The sequence below is a fragment of the Physella acuta genome, unplaced genomic scaffold (genome assembly GCF_028476545.2).
Source record: "Physella acuta isolate Inbredline_101_S28 unplaced genomic scaffold, ASM2847654v3 ptg000006l, whole genome shotgun sequence".
NCBI lineage: Eukaryota > Metazoa > Mollusca > Gastropoda > Physidae > Physella > Physella acuta.
This window is the reverse complement of record NW_026731526.1, coordinates 735,001-757,603: the sequence shown is the minus strand read 5'-3', so window position 1 is coordinate 757,603 and position 22,603 is coordinate 735,001. Positions and strand designations below refer to the sequence as shown.

The 22,603-nt window shown below is 35.7% G+C and overlaps 3 protein-coding genes across 4 annotated transcripts in view; 2 read left to right on the top strand and 1 right to left on the bottom strand.

The window, feature by feature from the left end:
* Nucleotides 1-1,984: 1,984 nt before the first annotated feature.
* Nucleotides 1,985-2,824, bottom strand: LOC131937273 (ficolin-2-like). Its single transcript, XM_059294592.1, has one exon. The coding sequence runs from the start codon at nt 2,822-2,824 to the stop codon at nt 1,985-1,987; it is 840 nt and encodes a 279-aa protein (XP_059150575.1).
* Nucleotides 2,825-7,370: 4,546 nt separating this feature from the next.
* Nucleotides 7,371-9,540, top strand: LOC131937539 (papilin). 2 transcript variants are annotated; one of them, XM_059295171.1, is made up of 3 exons: nt 7,371-7,639; nt 8,080-9,267; nt 9,405-9,540. In XM_059295171.1, the coding sequence occupies exons 1-2, from the start codon at nt 7,573-7,575 to the stop codon at nt 9,261-9,263; spliced, it is 1,251 nt and encodes a 416-aa protein (XP_059151154.1). In that variant the 5' UTR covers nt 7,371-7,572; the 3' UTR covers nt 9,264-9,267; nt 9,405-9,540. The 2 variants fall into 2 exon arrangements, with proteins under 2 accessions (XP_059151154.1, XP_059151074.1); XM_059295091.1 differs by having other exon boundaries at nt 9,401-9,540.
* Nucleotides 9,541-15,494: 5,954 nt separating this feature from the next.
* LOC131937207 (papilin) overlaps nt 15,495-22,603 on the top strand; it is a 9,305-nt gene continuing 2,196 nt past the window's right edge. Inside the window, exons 1-2 of the mRNA XM_059294481.1 lie at nt 15,495-15,590; nt 16,259-17,479. Of these exons, the coding sequence (XP_059150464.1) occupies nt 15,524-15,590; nt 16,259-17,479 (1,288 nt within the window). The 5' untranslated portion in view covers nt 15,495-15,523. The remainder of the gene's footprint in view (nt 15,591-16,258; nt 17,480-22,603) is intronic.

Genomic DNA, 22,603 nt, shown 5'->3' with positions numbered 1-22,603 from the left:
GACAGACAGACAGACAGACAGACAGACAGACAGACAGACAGACAGACAGACAGACAGACAGACAGACAGACAGACAGACAGACAGACAGACAGACAGACAGACAGACAGACAGACAGACAGACAGACAGACAGACAGACAGACAGACAGACAGACAGACAGACAGACAGACAGACAGACAGACAGACAGACAGACAGACAGACAGACAGACAGACAGACAGAAAGCACTACTGTTGTAAATCACTTTAAGTCCTAACAATTATGCAAACTGTAATACTAAAGCGAAAATAGAAAGTCTTTAGTTATCTTACTAAGGTATTTAACTAGGTGCTCAAACTAACATCTAACATAAAAAACCAGTAGAATAATCAAATAAAGATAAGGAAAAAATACACATAAAATACATCAAATATAAATGTACTGATAAACACACATGTGAATAAAATTAATTTAATTCATTGTTATCGTTTTAAAGTAAAGCTTAATTAAGCACATGCATTTATAAGAACGCAGGACAATAGAAAGTAACATTTAATTCGTTTGACTTATTATTGAAAAAAGTAAAAAAGAGTATGAGAAAATATGTTTTAATTGTTATCGGTTTTCCACAAACAAGACGCGATTTGTTTTGTGTCTCGACAGTGCCATCTATGACACAAGATCTGGACAGTTGCAAAATTTCTTTCTTATGATACGCCCGAAAACACCCAAACGTCCTGAGAAAATTCTGCTACATATTATATTGAACGAGCTGACTCACGCCGTAAGCATACGCCGCTATTTAGTTGAGTGACGCGTCAAAAGAGCGCACGACAAAAGTGTGCCGACATAAGAGCGCCGACATAAGAGCGCTAATTTGCCGACAAAAGAGCGCCGACATAAGAGCGCAAACTAAAGATCGAACAGCCATATTTAATAAATAGGAACAAGAAAATTAACTCAGATTGAAGGTATTGTTTGATGTTAACTCTTTATTGTTTCATTAAAAACTAATTGTTTAGTTTCTTTAACTAAAAAACTGGTATTGACGATTCTTCTTCTTCTTCGTTCTTAAAATTTTAGTGTTGGAAGGGATCGAGCCTTATCTTCCAGAGGGTTTGAACTCGAAACTTTTTTCGAATTTATCAACCATGAGCTTTGCCGAATCGACCATGCTTCCATCACAATTAAGCGTTACGTGTCAACTGGTTATGAGCCATTGAGGTCATTGACTCCGATTTCAGCCTGCTTTTGTTTTTGGATTTGCTTCGATAGCCTTTGTCCAACCATGAAAAAACTACAAGGCAGCAGTTGTTTGATTTTGGAGTTGTCTCTCCTAGAAGAGTGGCTGTTCCCAGCTAACGAGCCTCATCTGCCCGAGGGTTCGAACTCGAGACTTTTCGGTTTAGCAACCATGAGCTTTACCGATTGATAATATCCATTGTTCCGAACATCATCATTCTGTAAACGTCAGTCGGTCCGGAGTCCAACAAGACTAAATTTTGCCCTCTTGTTGTCGTTTGAAGAGCTTCAGGAATTGTTATCTCTGCAACGTTATGCGGATTTGGGAATGGCAGCTGCTTGCGTTTTCTCTGTCTTTCTATTGCACGTCGTGAAGCGACGTATGCCGGCAAATGAGGTGCTACTTCCATCGAATTTAGTTGTTTTATCTTCTAAAATATTGCCTTTCTATCAAAGCAAGAAAAGTGTGACAGACAAAGCCCGCGAAACAACATATATTCTTTTTTTCTATTCTATTTTTAAAAAAGTTTAAATAATTAAAATGAATTAAAAATCATGTCTAAATCCTGAGTTTTAGGTTAGATCACTCCCGATTTATTTAATATTTGATTTCTTAATGAAACCAATTCCTTTGAATCAATATAATTGTTGTGTTGTTTTTTTTAAATATTATATTCAAAAATTGTTCTTCGATTCTTTAACAAATTTTCATAGATGATTTTAAAGATAATTAAAAATAATATTGAGAAACAAAATGAACATATTAAGGACTTTCAATGAGGTATATTCGTATAACGCTAAAATATTGGACGTAGTCCCGGATGTTGGAATTCTTGAAGCGCGTACGCTCAAGAGTAATTGGATCTGAAGAAGAATTATATGGAACGCCAAAAGGGTTGCAGTCGGGTTCAACGTTACAGCTAGAGATCCACCAGCCCCCCTGGGATTGCTTAGCGCAGTCGTTGACCGGGTCGTCGTCGTTGTCCCGCCCTGGGGCCGAGAACCCGGGGGTGGTTTTGCTGGAGAAGCAGTTGGTGAAATTGGTGGCGTTAACAGGCGGGAATGATAAAGCAGGGAATTTGTTTGTTGCAAAACTACCGTAAGAGAACTTGTAGTTGTTCGAGGAATCCGTGATGTTGATGTTGTAGTATATGAAGACGTAGCCGAGGGTGTCACCGCCAAAATACAAATGCACGTTCATTCTGGCCGGTTTCCTGGAGACGGAGTAGAGATAGTACATGTTGTCTAGCCCCACCCACAGGTCGTATATGTTGGGGGTCAGGTAGCCGACGTTGTAGCTGAACCCAGCTACGTATTCTTCCCACGTTCGATTGACGTAGAACGGCACCGTCACGCGGAAGTTAGCGAAATCAGTCCGAATTTCGCCGGTGTCCATGATAGCGCAGTTGGTAAGGTAGGAAGCGTTTGTGAATGTACTTCTTAGGTATGAGCCGACTCTGGTGTTTACCTTATAGCTGCCTACCAGGTCCCTGCAGCTTTTACCAAGCGTGTCACAGTTCTCACCGATGTACCCTGAGTTGCACTGACAAAACCGGATCGTGGGTATCCACGTTCCTTTACAGTCAGACATTGATGGTACCATCTTATAAAACGTGTACCCGGCATCCGTCTGGCTGCAATTTCCCGAGGCCGGGTCCGTACAGTAGGCAAGAATGTAACATTTGTTTGCGCTGTCTAGGGCGACACCACTGCAGTTGTTTCTGTCTGCACAGATGCGAGTACACTCCATCCGGCGCATGGGCGTTGGTTTGGCTAACGTGAGACATCCTGAGGAGAATTTGTTCTGGACATCACACAAAGTCGAAATTTTCAGCCTAGAGGACCGTAATATACCAGTACAATATCCAATGCAAGCAACCATAACAAACCAAGTTAAGACATGCATTGTCAATTTTAAAAAAAAAATTCTTCTCTACCAAATTATTTAACAAGAAAGAAGCATAGAATTATCTCGAATTTTACTATACTAGTTTATAGGTTAATGTTTGAATTCGTGACTGCAAAGTTTTAAGTTGAAAGTAAAAACAGATCTCAAAACCTAAGCAAGCTTAAGACTTGGTTTCTATATTCTAAACCATCACTTATAGGATCTCTTATCCTCTAAGGAATCAATTCTTTTAACTTTCCACAAAAAAAAAAAATGAATGACACTGCTTGTTTTTCGCCCGTTGTTCCACATAAAAACGAAACGCCAAAAATAAAATCCCCAATGAGAGGCACCTTCTACCAACAGACTATTAAATTTATAGGTCGACCTATCCTAAATGGAACCAATGCACGCGCAAGTCCGCAATGTCACGAACATAAAATAGAGGGCTCATTTTATAGCTATTGACAATCAATGGTGCCCCACCATCCCCACGCTGTACCAGTCTACCTAACACGGTGATGTGACGAGGTCCATTCCACGGCGGCACTTTTTGTAAGATTGTTTGAGCTGATTGAAAGGAGTTAAAATATTTTTTTTTCTATTTGTAATATACCACCCCCCCCCTTCCATTTCACACTGACTTTTTAAAAATCTATTATGCATTGGCAGAAGAAAGTGTTTTGAAGAGACGTTTACACAACTTCTGATTTCAAATGTAGTTTATACAAGAGAAAAAGCGGGCTGCTTTATGGTTCTTTTATGGTTCATTGATGTTCTTTTAAATGCCAAGTTAAAGAAATTGGTGTTTTTTTGTGATAATAAAGTTAAAAGCATCAGCGTTGTGTGATGTTGAAATAGAATAAATCACATATGAACGATAAAAGAAAATATACACACAAAAAAGCCGAGCCTGATTCTTTTGTCAGTGTTAAAGTATTGATAAAAGATGATAAATCAATCAAAATCAGAGTTCGATCTTTAATAGATCACAACAAACGTTTGATTTATCGACCACCGTGATGAAAGAGAACAGCACTCATGCATATTTTAGAGTCTGTATTTATATTTAACAACATGAAACATTAAAACTGAAAGTGTTTGGGTACGTCATGAGTTAGAAAAGATGTTAGGTCTACTGAAAATAATGTGAGGTCTGATGAAAAAGATGAGGTCTACTGGAAAAGATGTGAGGTTTGCTGGAAAGATGTTTGCATGTCATTATCAATCCTAGCGATGTAACATGACTTCATCCTATGGTTAATTAGGATATTGTTGCTATTGCACTGTGTACATTTACTAAATAAAATAAACCACGTGAAGTATCTTTTAGACACTAAATTATAATGTTAATGGTGTACTTCGCATTTCGTACTACATGAGATATGAAATAAGGTTTTTCTACACAGCACAGTGTCAGCCAAAAATAAATAACCTTCTAAACGGAAGGATAAGAGAATTTTAATATACTTAATTAATTCAATTAAAATTTACAAGTTTGTCCTTCTAAACGGAAGGATAAGAGAATTTTAATATACTTAATTAATTCAATTAAAATTTACAAGTTTGTATATTTGTATAATCATATATATATATATATATATATATATATATATATATATATATATATATATATATATATATATATATATATATATATATATATATATATATATATATATATATATATATATATATATATATATATATATATATATATATATATTTAGATTCAATAAATTGGAATTTCTACAATAAGTGTAAAAAATAAGTATAAAGCAAATTTTAATTATTCCAACAAGTTCCAACGACATTATCAATTTTCGATAGGACGTGATTAACAGACATTCTATAATAAGAATACAGAGTAATTAATGTTAGTTTTTATTATGTGATTTACTGATAAGGGCACGTATCACCCAGAAATGATTTTTTTTGTAATATCAAAAAAATAGAATTAAAAAACATATAACTGAGTGTCTAGTAAATAAAATTGACAGGCTTGACACTGCGATAGTTACAGAAGATAGAAAAAAAAATCATAAAAAACGTTTTAATAACAAGCTTTTATGTAATATTGCACTAAAAAGTAGAAAATAAATTATACACTACTATTTAAATAACTATAAAGAAAAGCGTGGGTCTCTTCCTAAATATTAGACACTACTAATTAAATTACTGTAATTAAAAAAGGGGTCACTTTAGTATTTATTGGATACCTAAACTAATATTTAGGAAGAGACCCACGCTTTTCTTTATAGCAATTAAAATAGTAGTGTATAATTTATTTTCTACTTTTTAGTGCATTATTACATAAAAGCTTGTTATTAAAACGTTTTTTTAATGAATTTTTTTCAGTACTATTTCTAATAGAGTTACATGACAAAAACCATTGCACGCCTATTAAAAGTATTGCCTTTCTCTGCCCTGTTTTATCGTAGAGCCCTCCTCGCTCCACGCCCAAGAGGGCCGTGATGACGCGTGTATTATGTGATGGTAAAGAACTAGACTGATGACCCGACTAAAAACCATCCCACGCCTATTGAATGTGATGACGCGCTTTTGACGTAGAGCCCCCCCCCCCCCTGGCTCCACGCCCAACACGGCCGTGATGACGCGTGTGGATAGAACTGCCTATTAATTCATCCAAATTTTAATTAATTCATAAACAAATTATTAGGTAACCAATTAATTCAAATTGAATGTCACGATGCATTGTTTTCATGTCTTGACCCACGTACCAATTACGAACCGTATCTGTTAGTTAGAAGTGCCTGCAATTTCACACGGCCGTTTCGATCTAGACAGACAGACAGACAGGCAGACTGACAAGGAACCAAGTTAAATAAAAGCTTGTAAAAAAAGAAGATATAAAGAAAGAATAGATGTAGATGACAATTGAGTCACAGCAAAGCTCCTCCAAATTTATAATTAAAAAACGTCAGTAGGGTGGAGATTCCTTTTAAAAAAATATTATTTCAAAAAATTTAATGTGCAGATCAATAATTATGTAATTCTAAAAAATGAGCCTAATGAGCTAAAACAATTAAATACCATTTGATCAATAACTCATTTGTCCACACATGGCGACTCTACATTAGAGGCGTAGCTAGATAAGAACGGGTGGGACAAGCACACACCGCGCCGACATAAAAGGGGCGCAAAAAGAATTCGGACAAAAATTAAAAAGCCCACTGTGAGCTGTAGTGCTAATACGCGCTATACCGTGCCCAAATAAATAGATCAAATAACCCCCGCCCCACTACCTTATAGATCTTACCAAAAAGTATGAAAGTTATTTGTGATGTCTTGATCCATTTTCGCCAGACTTTATACGGCTATTTGACCCCGCGCTTTAGACGTGATTGTCAACGTATTTTGCGGCCGATGAGAAAGACGAGTACTACACTCTGTCTTCTTGCAAGTCTCTAGTCATTGTTATTTTCAAATACGATTACCACAAAATAAACAGTATCAATGATCTAAACAAATGGTGCACGACAGTCAAGCATAAATAAATTATTCACTTGATCATTTAATTCAGTTTTTTAAAGATTCTTTCGACAATCTAAATAAAAAAGCAACCTTAAATTGGTCATTGTGTGGACTTTTCAAAGTTATATATTTTTATATCATTTTCCCGTACGTGCACAAAACATATGGGGCAGATGAAGTAGAGTTAACCTGACTCAGAGAAACCTCGGCATATGAAGGGATAGTGTCGTCGGAACTATGCCCAGCCTTTTGTTTTTCCTACAGCTGGGTGGACTCATGGACATTATTCTGTTTAAATGCTGATTCGAACTCGAGTCTTTCGAGTAGCAATATATATATATATATATATATATATATATATATATATATATATATATATATATATATATATATATATATATATATATATATATATATATATATATATATATAATGGGGATTTTAATAAAATTATATAAATATGTATAAACATTAATTATTAGCCAGACTAAGATTTAAAAAGAAATTTATAATTTTCGTCTAAATAGTAATCGGATGATTTTAATGCATCCTAGTTTTTAAAATGCTGTTCTGTCCATAGTAACTCGAAATTCCACAGGTTATGAAGACAGAGCGTCCGAGAATGCCCATGGAGTAGTTTGATTGTTGATTCGATACCACCTCAGACCTTCTTTGCAGATAGCCCTGAGAGCTCAAGCTCCAACTGAGTGTTGCCTCATGGTTGCCGGACGCTGCCCCTGGTTTGGTTAATTCATCGACTGTAGAAGCGTACCGCATCACCAGTGGAGGGCGCTCTTCAGAACGAATGTAGGCTCTATAATCTTTAAGGGAGTAAAGGTGTTGTCCGGGTCATGCAACACGCACCAGTTGCTAAGTCCCTTAACACCTTTCTGACAAAGCCACTACAAAAAATCAGTCCCTTTGTTTAAATATACCAAATTGCGTGACTCGAGACTCTTAGTTACAACATGTTTTTCTACATGGCTATTGGAGTTCTCATTGTATTAACTGAAGCGAAACCAGCCACAAAACCACGTAAGTTTTTCTACTGACTCTAATATTAGAATCGCATTGGGTTACTTTTACCATTGAAGTTGTTTCAAGAAAATCGTTCCGCTCAGATATACTTAGGCTATATTTCCCGCAATTGTAACATAGTTAACGAAATATAATCACACAGAATTTACAAAACATATCGCTGAAGTATAAAGGGAGATTTAGTTATCGGACCTAATTAATAAGTCTAACTTATCCGTATGGTATAATTTGATCACAAGGAGTAATCTAATTTATGTCGACGTTAATGTTTTATATTAAAATGTATGTATGTATATATATATATATATATATATATATATATATATATATATATATATATATATATATTATATATATATATATATATATATATATATATATATATATATACATAACTACTGCAAAAAGTTCAGACAAAAGTGATTGTCCTTCTTTAGCCAGTGAATGCTCAGAAACAGAGTTTGGATGTTGCCCAGATAATACAACTACTGCTAAAAGTTCAGACAAAAGTGATTGTCCTCCTCCTTTAGTCAGCGAATGTTCAGAAACAGAGTTTGGATGTTGCCCAGATAATACAACTACTGCTAAAAGTTCAGACAAAAGTGATTGTCCTTCTTTAGTCAGTGGATGTTCAGAAACAGAGTTTGGATGTTGCCCAGATAATACAACTACTGCTAAAAGTTCAGACAAAAGTGATTGTCCTCCTCCTTTAGTCAGCGAATGTTCAGAAACAGAGTTTGGATGTTGCCCAGATAATACAACTACTGCTAAAAGTTCAGACAAAAGTGATTGTCCTCCTCCTTTAGTCAGCGAATGTTCTGAAACAGAGTTTGGATGTTGCCCAGATAATACAACTACTGCAAAAAGTTCAGACAAAAGTCATTGTCCTCCTCCTTTAGTCAGCGAATGCTCTAAAACAGAGTTTGGATGTTGCCCAGATAATGCTACTGTTGCTGAAAGTTCCGACAAAAGTGATTGTCCTCCTCCTTTAGTCAGCGAATGCTCTAAAACAGAGTTTGGATGTTGCCCAGATAATGCAACTGTTGCTGAAAGTTCCGACAAAAGTAATTGTCCTCCTCCGGCAGCCAGTGGATGTTCTGAAACAGAGTTTGGATGTTGCCCAGATAATAAGACAATAGCCAATGGACCAGATCATCAAGGTTGTCCTACCGAGGCAGTGGATGATTGCAAGTCTTCCAAATGGGGTTGTTGTCCAGATGGAAAAAAAGTTGCCAAGGGCTCGAATAATAAAGGATGCTTTAAACGTGACGCTCGTGGCTGCAGATCTTCTAAATACGGCTGTTGTCCTGATGGAAAAACATTTGCCGAAGAAGATGACGCAAACTGCTATATAGGTCCTTGCGCTAGTTCAAGATACGGTTGTTGTTCAGACAATGTGACAGCCGCAAAAGGCCCAAAGAAATCAGGTTGTCCCTATTTCAAACCAAGTTGCGATAAGACCAAATATGGTTGCTGTCCTGATGGGAAAACGAATGCCAAGGGCCCAAACAATAAAGGATGCCCCAATAGTAAGCCTGATGCCACCTGCAAGTCTTCAGAATATGGTTGTTGTCCTGACGAAGTAACAGCTGCCAAGGGTCCAACAAATAAAGGATGTTAGAATGGTAAGTCTAGTGGCTGCACGTCTTTTAAATATTTTTATTGTCATGATGGGAAACTACTGCCACAACTACTGTACCAAATATTTAACGATAATTTGTTAATTAAGTCTAATTCTCCTGACTGTTTTTTTTCTAGGTAGAGTTTTTGTCCAGACGGATTAACGGCTGTTAAAAGAAGTAGAGCTAACCGCTTGCTTTGAAAGCTGGAAAAGATGAATGCTTTGATGTCGAATCCATCGCTATTGTGAAATAGTTGAGCAAATAAACATTTTCCCCACACCGAAAACAATATGGTTGCTTAGCTAATTAGTTCAATATTTAAATATGTTATATACATATAAATACAATTATGTCTGTTTGTTTGTTTATATGTCTTTAACGCATAGTTTTATCATTCATCCGGTCCACAATGAGAAGTTGTTGAGAATACTCCTGGAATGATTTCTCCCTATACGAAATTAGAAGTCAAAAGGACGGCGCCCCGGCGAAGTGGTGCAATTCGGCACCGTACGATCTCAAGCATCTATTTTAGCAGCTGTGGTCCTTTGATTGGGTGTCCTATTTTTCTAATTTACTTGCATGTCTTCACATTTTCAATATATGTTTTGTTGGTAGGAAAAAGTGAAATTAAAATTGAATGAGGTAGCTTACGATTTTGCGCCATGGCCTAGTTTAAGAATACTTATCCATACAATTGGTTTTAAAATATAAAATTATATTGGCTACCAATATAATGGCCATGTCGAAAATAAATATAGAGTACTAAATTCATATAATTAAAACAGCAGCATTCATACAATTGTAAAGGAAAATAAAATAATTTAAACGTTTTAATACCAAACTTTGAATGCACTAAAAAGAAGTAAATAAGTGATGTTATTTAAATGCAAAATAATAACTCATTAAATAAATGATGTTCTTTAAATGCAAAATAATAACTCACTAAATATTGAAAAAAGCGTTATTAGATTCTTCATTTTAGTAATGGTATCTATAAAATATGCGGCCAGGTAGTGTGTCAGTCAGACCGTCCGTCCTTACGTCATTGCTATAGATTCTAGAACCATAAACGTAAACGCCACATGCCGTGCCTTTACTTGCATCGCATTGTCTTATTTAAAGATATGGAGTAGGATCTATTTATGTAACGACTTAAAGTTTTTGTTTTATTGTTGGCAAAGTATTTACTCCTTTGCATACGTCAATAAAAGAACGTGAAAGCAAGTTAATAAAAAGACTAGTGACAATTTAAGCGCATTTTCCTTATGTTATCCGTAACAATTTTAAATCGAGATAAATCATATATTCAGCAAACTTTTTGTGACCGAACGAAAGGATATTTTTGAAAACTTTCTTCGGCAATATTGTTCTAAATTATGGCAGGAATCGATTGGTAAATGTTTCAAGTCGCTAAGTGGTCTGGTTGCCGAGATATGGACCAACAACTGCATTTGTTCGAGGTTTTTTGGCTTTTCCGGGAAATCAAGGAAGGAAACCCGGGAATTTTTTTAGCCCACAATCATCCTCGGAACTTGTTTAACATATTTGCTTTTGGAACTAGTCCTCGATATTGCTTCGTTGAGGAGGAGATACGACTTAACGCTGCGGACGCACATCCATACATTCATTCATTCATTCATCCATCCATCCAGAAATGACGAGTTAATAATCGCAATTGTCCGTATGGAAATTGCGCTAAAAACTACATAAGTTATAGTATGAAAAATAGGCAATCTTTAAACCACTTCCATGACTTATTCAGTATTCTCTTCTTTAAATAGTAGAATCGGGGTGCCGATAAAACAACAAATTAAATTATTTTTTTTACTAACGAATTAAAACTAAAAATGACTAAACTTTCAAAAGAAATTAATTCCAAATTAATAGAATAAATAATAATTAAAAAAAAAGAACGCGGGAAACCATTACACATATCATAATCAAGTTTCCTTGATTCATAGTCTTTGACAGACTTGCCAAATAAGAAGGAACACTATTCATAATTTTCGTTGGGCGTGAATAAGTAAATAATAAATTTTAAAACTTGATTATTACAAGCCAGAAATTAGTTCGAGCCTACCTCTGTGTGCTTTGTTGTCTCATGATGGATATACTTTGCAATGAAATGATTTAATTTGGAATGTATATATATATATATATATATATATATATATATATATATATATATATATATATATATATATATATATATATAAAATAAGGGGGCTCGAAAAAATATTGCGAGGGGGCGGCGTTTTAATAAGTTTTGCCTAGGGCGTTAAATAACCTGGCGCCGCCATTGGCTACGTCACTGGGGAATTTTGTCCACCTAACTTTAACGGTACTCTAGTAATTGACTTTTCAGAAACCGGAAGATGACTAAGTAAAAAAAAATAATAAAAAACTACAAAGTTGACAAAATACTTATACATGAAATTTTGTCAACATAACTGTAACGTAACTCAAGTTATCGTGTTCACAAACAGACAGACAGACACTCACATAGACACACGGACATAATTGCAAAGCCCAGTTTTTTCGACTCAATGACACCTAAAACAGATTTTAATAAATCTGGATTTAGAATTTTTACCCAATTAAAATAAGTCTCCTATACTCCGTAATTGATTAAGTACTGAGATATAATACGTTGAAACTTGTCAACATTTCATGTGATTTTTGTGCACGATTACAAAATTTCCTCTCTACTTTGTATACAAGAGAGTAAAAAATAAAACTTATAATTTTTAAATATGTAAAAATGAACACCTATTTAAATAACTGAAAGGAAAAGCGTGAGTAGCTTTTCCTTTAATTTTGTGAAGGTATTCAACTGGCTCTTTTGTTTCAGTGTGAAAATATTGATAAATGGGGATCTATTCTATCAAAAATCAATATTCTGATCAATAAGAGCGGACGTTTGACTTATCGAAGAATATGATGAAAGAGAAAGGCATTCTTGCAAGTTTTGGTGTCTGTTTTTATTTTTAACAACCTTCAACGGGTGAAAACTGAAGCGAGAAAATAAAATTTTAGACCTGGAAATATGACTGAATGTTTTTAAGTACATCCGTTGCTGGAAATAATGTGAGGTCTCCTGTAAAAGGTGTGAGGTCTACTGGTAAAGGTGTGAGTTCTGCTGGAAAAGGTGCGAGGTCTGCTGGAAAAGGTGTGAGGTCTACTGGTAAAGGTGTGAGGTCTACTGGTAAAGGTGTGAGTTCTGCTGGAAAAGGTGCGAGGTCTGCTGGAAAAGGTGTGAGGTCTACTGGAAAAGATGTGAAGTCTACTGGAAAAGGTGCGAGGTCTGCTGGTAAAGGTGTGAGGTCTGCTGGAAAAGGGGGTGAGGTCTACTGGTAAAGGTGTTAGGTCTACTGGAAAAGGTGCGAGGTCTGCTGGTAAAGGTGTGAGGTCTACTGGAAAAGGTGCGAGGTCTACTGGAAAAGGTGCGAGGTCTACTGGAAAAGGTGCGAGGTCTACTGGAAAAGGTGTGAGGTCTACTGGAAAAGGTGTGAGGTCTGCTGGAAAAGGGGGTGAGGTCTACTGGAAAAGATGTGAGGTCTACTGGAAAAGATGTGAGGTCTACTGGTAAAGATGTGAGGTCTACTGGAAAAGGTGTGAGGTCTGCTGGAAAGATTTTGCATGTCATTATGATATCATCCTATGGTTAATAAGGAATTTGTTGCACTGTGTACATTTACTAATTAAAATAAGCCACATGAATCTTTTAGACACTAAATTATAATTTTAATGGTTAACCTCGCATTTTTTACTACATGATATATGATATAAGATTTTTATGGTAGGATTTTTCTTCATAGTCTGCCAAAAATAAAGCACCAGCTAAACGGAAGGATAAGAGCATATTAATGTACTTAAATTAACCAAAGTTTACAAGTTTGTTTATGTATATATATATATATATATATATATATATATATATATATATATATATATATATATATATATATATATATATATATATATATATATATATATATATATATATATATATATATATATATATATATATTTAGATTCAATAATTCAGAATTTCTACAATAAGTGTAAAATATAAGTATAATGCCAATTTTAATTTTTCCAACAACATAATCAATTTTCGATAGACATTATGTGATTATGAGATTAATCATTATGTGATTTAATGATAACGGCACGTACCACCCGGAAATAATTGTTTTTGTAATAGCAAAAAACGAAGTAACATTATTTTTTGTGTTTAAAAAGTAAAAACAAATAAAAATGAAATAAGGTAAGGAAACAGGTTGGGTAGTCAATAAATTAAACTGGTGCTCTGGATGTTTCTTTTTTTTGTATTAGTATTCAAACGTTATATTTGATGTGTAGATGTATAGATTGGTTTAAGTTTAATTTAGTGCAGCCAGAAGACCGTTTTCCAAGGGGAAACTGAGAGTCTAGTAAATAAAATTTACAGGCTTGACACTGCGATAGTTACTGAAGATAGCGATAAAAAAAAAGAATAGATATAGATGACTAAAATGACAATTGTCACACCAAAGCTCCACCAAATCCATACGATATTAAAAAAAACATATGTTCTAACTTGCAGTAGGGTGGAGATTCATTAAAAGAAAATTCTTTTGTGAAAATGTATTGTGCATCGCAATAATTATGTAATTTCAAAACAATCAGCTTAGGAGCTAAAAGCAATTTAAATCCTATTTGATCAATAACTATTTTGTCTAGACATGGCGACTCTACATTAGAGGCGTAGCTAGAGGAGAACGATTGGGACGAGCGCCCTGGGCGCCGACATAAAGGTGCGGAAATAGAATTCGAAAAGCTCATTGTGAGCAGTAGTATTTAATTATACACAATCAACCTTTGGAAAATAGATTGCTACTTAGGTTTAAAGCTTATATTACTGTTTGTGTGTGTGTGGGGGGGGGGGGGGGGGCAAATTTGATAGTTCATCTCGTTGCCGGAATGGGACTACAGCCAGCCAACACTACAAAACCTATACCCTACCCCAATTTATAGGCTCTAAAACCCTGAGCCCACTAATATGCGCTATAGCGTGTCAAATTTAATACACCCAACAACCACTGCCCCACCCCGTATTGTTATTTTCAAATACGATTATCACCAACTAAACAGTATACATAATCTAAACAAATGGTACACGACAGTCAAGCACAAATAAATTCTTCATTTGATACTTTTATTGATTTTTAGCGCAATTTCCATTCTGGAGAATTGCGTTTATTAACCCGTCATTTCTGGATGTATGAATGGATGGATGGATGGATGTGTGTCCGCAGCTTTAAGTCGTATCTCCTCCTCAACGAAGCAATATCGATTACTAGTTCCAAAGCAAATATGTTAAGCAAGTTACGAGGATGAACATAGGCCATACAAATTCCGGGTTTCTTTCATGGATTTCCCGGAAAAGCCAAAACACCTCGAAAAAATGCAGTTTTTGGCCCATATCTCGGCAACCAGACCACTTAGCGACTTGAAACCTGTACCAATCGATTCCTGCCATAATTTAGAACAATACTGCCGAAGAAAGTTTTCAAAAATATCCTTTCGTTCGGTCACAAAAATTCTTTTGAATTAATTAAAATTTGGACCGAATTAGTAGGCATTTTTTCCAACCACACCACACGCGTCATCACGTTCAATAGCTGCGCCATCACGTTCAATGGTTGTGTCATCACGTTCAGTAGCTAGGCGCGCAATGGTTTTTAGTCATGTAACTCTATTGTAAATAAAACATGTAAAATACTGAAAAAAATTAATAAAAAAACGTTTTAATAACTAACCAATGGTTTTACTAACCCTGCTCTTGATTTACGCTACGACAGAGCTATTTTTAGATAACATAAGGAAATTGCGCTAAAATTGTCACTAGACTTTTTAATTAACTTGTTTAAAGATTCTTTCGACATCCTAAATCAAACAGTAACCTTAAATTGGTCATTGTGTGGATTTTTCAAAATTTTGTATATATTTAAATAATCTTTTCCCGAACGTGCACAAAACACATGAGGCAAATGAAGTAGAGTTCACCTGTTTCTGAGAAACCTAGCATATGAAGGACGTTCTTCAGAACGCATGTAGGCCCTATAATGTTTCAGGGAGGCCAAGTGTATTCCCGGTCATACAACACGCACCAGTTGCTAAGTTCCTTAACACCATTCTGACAACGCCACTACACCCAATCAAACACTTTGTTTAAATATACCAGATTGCGTGCCTCGAGAGTCCTCGTTACAACATGTTTTACTACATAGCTATTGGAGTTCTCATTGTAATAAGTCAAGCGAGACCGGCCAGAAAACGACGTAAGTTCTTCTACTCACTGTAATATTAAAATCGCATTGGGTTACTTTTACCATTGAAGATGTTTTCAAGAAAATCGTTCCGCTCAGCTATACTTAGGCTATATTTCCCACAACTGAAACATAGTTAACGACATAAAATCACACAGAATTCACAACCCGAGCAAAACATAAAGCTGAAGTATAAAGAAGAATTTAGATATCGGACCTAACTAATAAGGCTAACAAAATATTAAAGTCGATGAAATTTAGGCAAACTGTGTAAAAAAAATTGAGTTATGCTTGATTGAAGCTTCAACTTAAGAATGAAGTTAGCTGTTTTTTTCAAAAGTAAACTTAAAAGGCTTAATGGATTTTTAATGCGCTAAAACACGTGTAATGTTTTAACATTTCCGTTTGGTATAATTTAATCAGAAGTAGTAACGTAATTATCTTGAAGTTTAAGTCATATTTCTTTGTATTCAGACATGATATACAGATATAAATAATTATATATATATATATATATATATATATATATATATATATATATATATATATATATATATAAATAAATAAATAAATAAATATATATATATATATATATATATATATATATATATATATATAATATGTATACGTGTTAGTGTGTATATACATTAATGGTTTTAACAGAGTCATTTATCTGCCAGAATTAGGGAAAGACTGTTCAAAAACAGAATACGGATGCTGTCCAGATTCCACTACACCCAAAATTGGACCAAATTTAGATGGGTGCCCTCAACAGATTTTCGATATGGAATGTTCTGAAACAGAGTTTGGATGTTGCCCAGATAATACAACTGTTGCTGAAAGTTCCGACAAAAGTAATTGTCCTCCTCCTTTATCCAGTGGATGTTCTGAAACAGAGTTTGGATGTTGCCCAGATAATACAACTGTTGCTGAAAGTTCAGACAAAAGTGAATGTCCTCCTCCTTTAGCCAGTGGATGTTCTGAAACAGAGTTTGGATGTTGCCCAGATAATACAACTGTTGCTGAAAGTTCCGACAAAAGTAATTGTCCTCCTCCGGCAGCCAGTGGATGTTCTGAAACAGAGTTTGGATGTTGCCCAGATAATACAACTGTTGCTGAAAGTTCAGACAAAAGTGATTGTCCTCCTCCTTTAGCCAGTGGATGTTCTGAAACAGAGTTTGGATGTTGCCCAGATAATACAACTGTTGCTGAAAGTTCAGACAAAAGTGATTGTCCTCCTCCTTTAGTCAGCGAATGTTCTGAAACAGAGTTTGGATGTTGCCCAGATAATACAACTGTTGCTGAAAGTTCCGACAAAAGTAATTGTCCTCCTCCTTTAGCCAGTGGATGTTCTGAAACAGAGTTTGGATGTTGCCCAGATAATACAACTGTTGCTGAAAGTTCCGACAAAAGTAATTGTCCTCCTTATTTAGCCAGTGAATGTTCTGAAACAGAGTTTGGATGTTGCCCAGATAATACAACTGTTGCTGAAAGTTCCGACAAAAGTAATTGTTCTCCTCCTTTATCCAGTGGATGTTCTGAAACAGAGTTTGGATGTTGCCCAGATAATACAACTGTTGCTGAAAGTTCCGACAAAAGTAATTGTCCTCCTCCTTTATCCAGTGGATGTTCTGAAACAGAGTTTGGATGTTGCCCAGATAATACAACTGTTGCTGAAAGTTCCGACAAAAGTAATTGTCCTCCTCCTTTATCCAGTGGATGTTCTGAAACAGAGTTTGGATGTTGCCCAGATAATACGACGAATGCAAATGGACCAGATCATCAAGGTTGTCCTACCGAGGCAGTGGATGATTGCAAGTCTTCTAAATGGGGTTGTTGTCCAGATGGAAAAACAGCTGCTAAGGGCCGAAATAATAAAGGATGCTCTAAGAGAAAATCACGTAAGTTCTTCTATTCATGGGTTACTTTTACCATTGAAGTTGTGTTCAAGAAAATCGTTCCACTCAGCTATACTTATATTTCCCTCAATTGTCACGTAGTTAACAAATTAAAGTCACACAGACTTCACATGAAAAGCAAAACATGAAGATGAAGTATAAAGAATTTAGATATCGGACCTAATCAGTGTTTCTTCCAGACTTTTTTCACCCTGGGCGGGGGGGGGGCACTAGAAATTTTCGGGGGGGGGGGGGGGGGGGTAGACTGTCTTCGGGGGGAGGGGGGCGGACACCGTTAAAAGTATATATTTTCTATATAAATTATATAAATTTCATTACTTTCTTTAAATATATTAATGCACTACTATTTATATCACTATAATTTAAAGCGAGGGCCGTTATAATAATAAGCATTTAAACAAGCGGCCCACGCTTTTAATTATAGTGATATAAATAGTAGTGTATAATATATTTAAGAACGTAATTTATTTATATATATATATATATATATATATATATATATATATATATATATATATATACACTAGGCATACTGCCTAGCTTCGCTTAGGTTTTTAAAAAACATTTGAGAATTTGAATACTTAATTATTTAGCGATGGATTGGGTGTGGAGTGCTTTAATAAGTTTAATTTAAACAGTAATGCTAACTTTAGAAAAAATGTTTTTTTCTGTCATTTAAATTCCGTTCTCAGGGAATTTTTGGAAAGTACGCCATGTATAACTAAAATGGAATTAGAACTACACAGGTTCCATGAACAGTATATCTCATAATTTATATTACATTGCCTTTTGAAATTTATTTATTTATTTAATTAGGATACGTAACTAAATTAACAACTTAATTTTGTACTAAAACAAATGCTATACTTCGTCATTTTCTGTTTCTGTTTAAAATAGTATTCAATTATTTGAAAAATAATAATTTTAAAAACGTTACCTCCCTTGAAAACTGAACGTATGACGTATGTCTTTGTTTACTTTTTTTTTACAAACAGTTGCTATGCTTATATAGGAAATTACGGTATATGAACATATTTACTTTAACTACTATAATGGCTATTTCCGACGGGAATAAAGTTTTATTGTTACCCTCCAGGGTTGGTCTACGACGTAACATAATATTAAGGGGATCGTTCGTCAATTTATATATATATATATATATATATATATATATATATATATATATATATATATATATATATATATATATATATATATATATATATATATATATATATATATATATATACATATATATATATATCATATAAGGAGAATTTCACTCACGGTCATATTTTAGCCCTCGTCGAGGGCTTTGAGTCTGACCAACAGTTTTTCCATACGGCCTAGTCATCTATAGAAGTGTATGCAAAACATTAGCATGATGTAAAGAGGTTAAGTAACCAAAAAATTGTGTTGAAATTTCCCTGTTTTTCTCATAAAATACAAAGATTATATAGGGAAATACGACTGGTCAGTTTTGACCCATTTCCCGATTTTCCCCGGACATGCCGAGTTTTTTGTGACACCCCAAAGCGTTCTCCTACCATCTCACAAAATTTCAAGGGGGGTCGTCGGAGGAAATTTTTTTCGTAATAGAGCTCATATAAAGAGAATTTCACTCGCGGTCATGTTTTAGCCCTCGTCTAGGGCTTTGAGTCAAACCGACAGGTCTGCCCTACGGCCAAGCCGTTTACCTATAAACATGCAAAAAATTAGCCAGATGTAAAGAAGGCACGTGCCATAAAATCCGCGTTGAAATGACCCTCTGTTTTTCCCATAAAATACAAAGATTATATAGGGAAATACGACTAGTCAGTTTTGACCCATTTCCAGATTTTTCGCGGACATGGCGAGTTTTTTGTGACACCCCAAGGCGTTCTCCTACCACCTCACAAAATTTCAAGGGGGGTCGTCGGAGGAAATTTTTTTCGTAATATAGCCCATATAAGGCGCCGGTCAGTCGAGGTCAGTTTTGACCCCCTGTCCGTAGACTTTTCGGCAAACCGTCAGCGGCCCTAGTGTTCTATCGCCCCAAGGTACCATCGTGCCAAATTTGACGCGCCTGCGGCACCGGGAAGTGCCCTATCGTAGATTTATTATATTTTTAAAAAAAAAATTTTTTCAAAGTGAACTTAAAAGACTTTTATGTTTGAAAATGTCCGTTTGGTATAATGTAATCAGAAGGAGTAACGTAATTATGTCGACTTTTAAGTCAAATTTCTTTGTCACCAAATTACACACACACACACACACTCACACACACACATACAATACACACACACACATACACACACATACACACACATACACACACACACACACACATATATATATATATATATATATATATATATATATATATATATATATATATATATATATATATATAAAGCAATGTATGTGTGTATGTCTGTTTGTTTGTTTGTCTTTTATGCATTACTTCACCTCTCATCACATCGCCGTGAAACTTTGGGAAGTTAGTGAGAATATTCCGGGAGAGGTTTTTGCGGAAAAAGTTTTTCAAATTCGCAGGGGTGGCGCCCTGGCAGGGCGCGATTTGTTTTTTCTCTAAATGCGGTATATATTAATAAAAAACTATTTTGATTTGACAAAGTTCATCCGATCGCCATCAAACGTTGTTGTGTTCATCAGAACACTCTGGGGAAGGGTTCTGTAAAAAATCATATTTAATTTCTCAAGGGCGGACCCGCGTGAGGGTGCGTTTTCTATATGTACGGTATATACAATTTAAAGTCGAAATTAGTTTGACACAGTTCATCCGATAGCCATGAGACTTTAGGGAGTTGATTAGAACAGTCTGGGGCAGGATTCTGTAAAAAAGTAATTTTTAGTTTCGCAAGGGCGGCGCCACGGGAGGGTGCAATTTTTCACCATATTACGGTATTTAAAAAATAAAAGTCGATTGCAGATTGACACCATTCATCCGATCGATATCAAACTTTGGGGAAGTGATTAGAACACTACCTGGAAGGGTTCTGCATAAAATATTTTTTTTACTTTCGCAAGGGCGGCGCCACGGGAGGGTGCAATATTTCAGTATATACGGTATATAAAAAATAAAAGTCGATTGCAGTTTCACACCATTCATCTGATCGATATCAAACCTTGGGAAGTTGATTAGAACATTACCTGGAAGGGTTTTGCAAACAATTTTTTTTGTAATTTCGCAAGGGCGGCGCCCCGGGAGGGTTCGATTTTTCTCTATATACGGTATATAGAAAATAAAAGTCAGATGCGGTTCGACACTTTTCATCAGTGTGCCATGAAACTTTGGGGAGTTGATGAGAATACTCCCAAGAAGGCTGCTGAGTGCCCTGTAATACGTTTTTTTTTTTAAATCAGGAAAATTAACCAAGGTTAGATTATTAACACTGGGTTGTTTCCTTTTGTCCGTAAAAAATCCAAACAACTCCAAAGCCTACAGCTCTCAAAATAATGAAAATATTTCCGTAAAAAATTAAGCTTAGAAGGGCAACTCAAATCAAAATTAAAAGTCACACTTCTAAAAAAACCTTTGTAACGCGAGGAAATCCTTCTGTACAGTTTCGTCACTTTGCGAATGATGCCATTTGCATATATTTTTAAACGATCCAATCAGAGCTTCTAATATTTCCCCATTAGTAACGCTAACAAATTGCACCAGCCACACTGATGTTTATAGCACGTCGAATATTCATTTTTCGCTGGGTTATTCTGTGAGCACTGTGGCGCCTAGGTTAGTTGTAGCCAGGAGCCGTACGCGGCGCCTCTGCGTAAGTGTAACAGGGGCTCCCGAGAGCGCCCCACTACGTCCCTGACACACGGGCGGTCACCGAAGTGTGTTCTACCTCATTATTTTGGTGAGTCATTAATGTGCACTCAAGGTTTTCACGCGGTAGTGTTGGTATTGTAGGTAAACCCGTGTCCCTATATTTATGATCTAAGCGTAGGCATAGTTTACATTTAAATAACTCAGTTTTAGAAAACAAGGTCACGCGTCTTAGAACATAGGATTGGCAATGCATTGATTAAACCCTTCTTATATATTTCATCAGACTTTCTTATATCCCCGCGGCAGCGCGCGTGGACTAGTACGCTAGTATATATATATATATATATATATATATATATATATATATATATATATATATATATATATATATATATATATATATATATATATGTTACGGTCAAAGCCCGAAGTGCGGCCAACGCACGCATTGACCGGCAAATGTGCGCATTGGCCGGCTCTCTTGGTCAAAGCCCGAAGAGCTTAGCAATGAGAGCGTATTTCGTACATTGGCCGGTCAATGCGCGCACTGGCCGTGACGTACTGGCAAAAATCTGAAGCTCTTAAACTTAACAGCGTATTTCGTACATTGGCCGGCCAATGCGCTCACTGGCCGGGATGTCCTGGCCGACGTCCTATCTAGACTAAGTTGTGATCGCGTTTTCATTATTCTGGGTGCGGTTTCATTGTGAGTAACGTATTGTTTGGCTCTTGTTTTCTATAGCATTCTATATGTAATGCGACTTGACCAAAAGGGCTGTCAGACTAAGAGACAGACAGGCTGCCAAAATATTTCTGAACTAAAGAACATGTCGCCTGATCTTAAAATAGTTCCCGGAAAACCAAGGCATAGCCAAAGCCAAGATTCATTGTAGAACGTGCCAACAAAGATGTTCAAAACATAATGATGACAGGGATGCAGACAAATGAATTATCTCAATGGGCTAAATGTCTCAAATTCATTCAATTTATGAAAACCCCTTTTTTAATCAATGAATCCAACAATCGCCATGCGAAGCCTTGTTTGGATGCAAAGCAAAAATGGGACTTAGTATTTCAAATCTACCAAGAGAGGCTCTCGATAATTTAGTTACTGAGGAAGATCTTGCGAACATCGAACAAGAAATGGAGGTTGCCATAAATGCAACGACATCCTCAGCTAACACATCTGCTGCCGTGGCGTAACGTCCAGACAAGTTGAGTGACAATAATATAACCAACAGATTATAAGTTGTTTGTGTAAAATATTGTAGTGCAGCCCATTCTTGTGGATCCAGTGGCAACAATGTCTATGCAATATGCGGAATAGCCAA

Excerpts from the sequence above, each read along its gene's own strand:
- LOC131937273 (XM_059294592.1), bottom strand. The coding sequence starts at position 2,824 with ATGGTACCATCAATGTCTGACTGTAAAGGAACGTGGATACCCACGATC.
- LOC131937539 (XM_059295171.1), top strand. The coding sequence starts at position 7,573 with ATGTTTTTCTACATGGCTATTGGAGTTCTCATTGTATTAACTGAAGCG. Across the intron at positions 7,640-8,079 it reads GAAACCAGCCACAAAACCAC|CCAGTGAATGCTCAGAAACA; the intron begins GTAAGTTTTTCT and ends GTCCTTCTTTAG.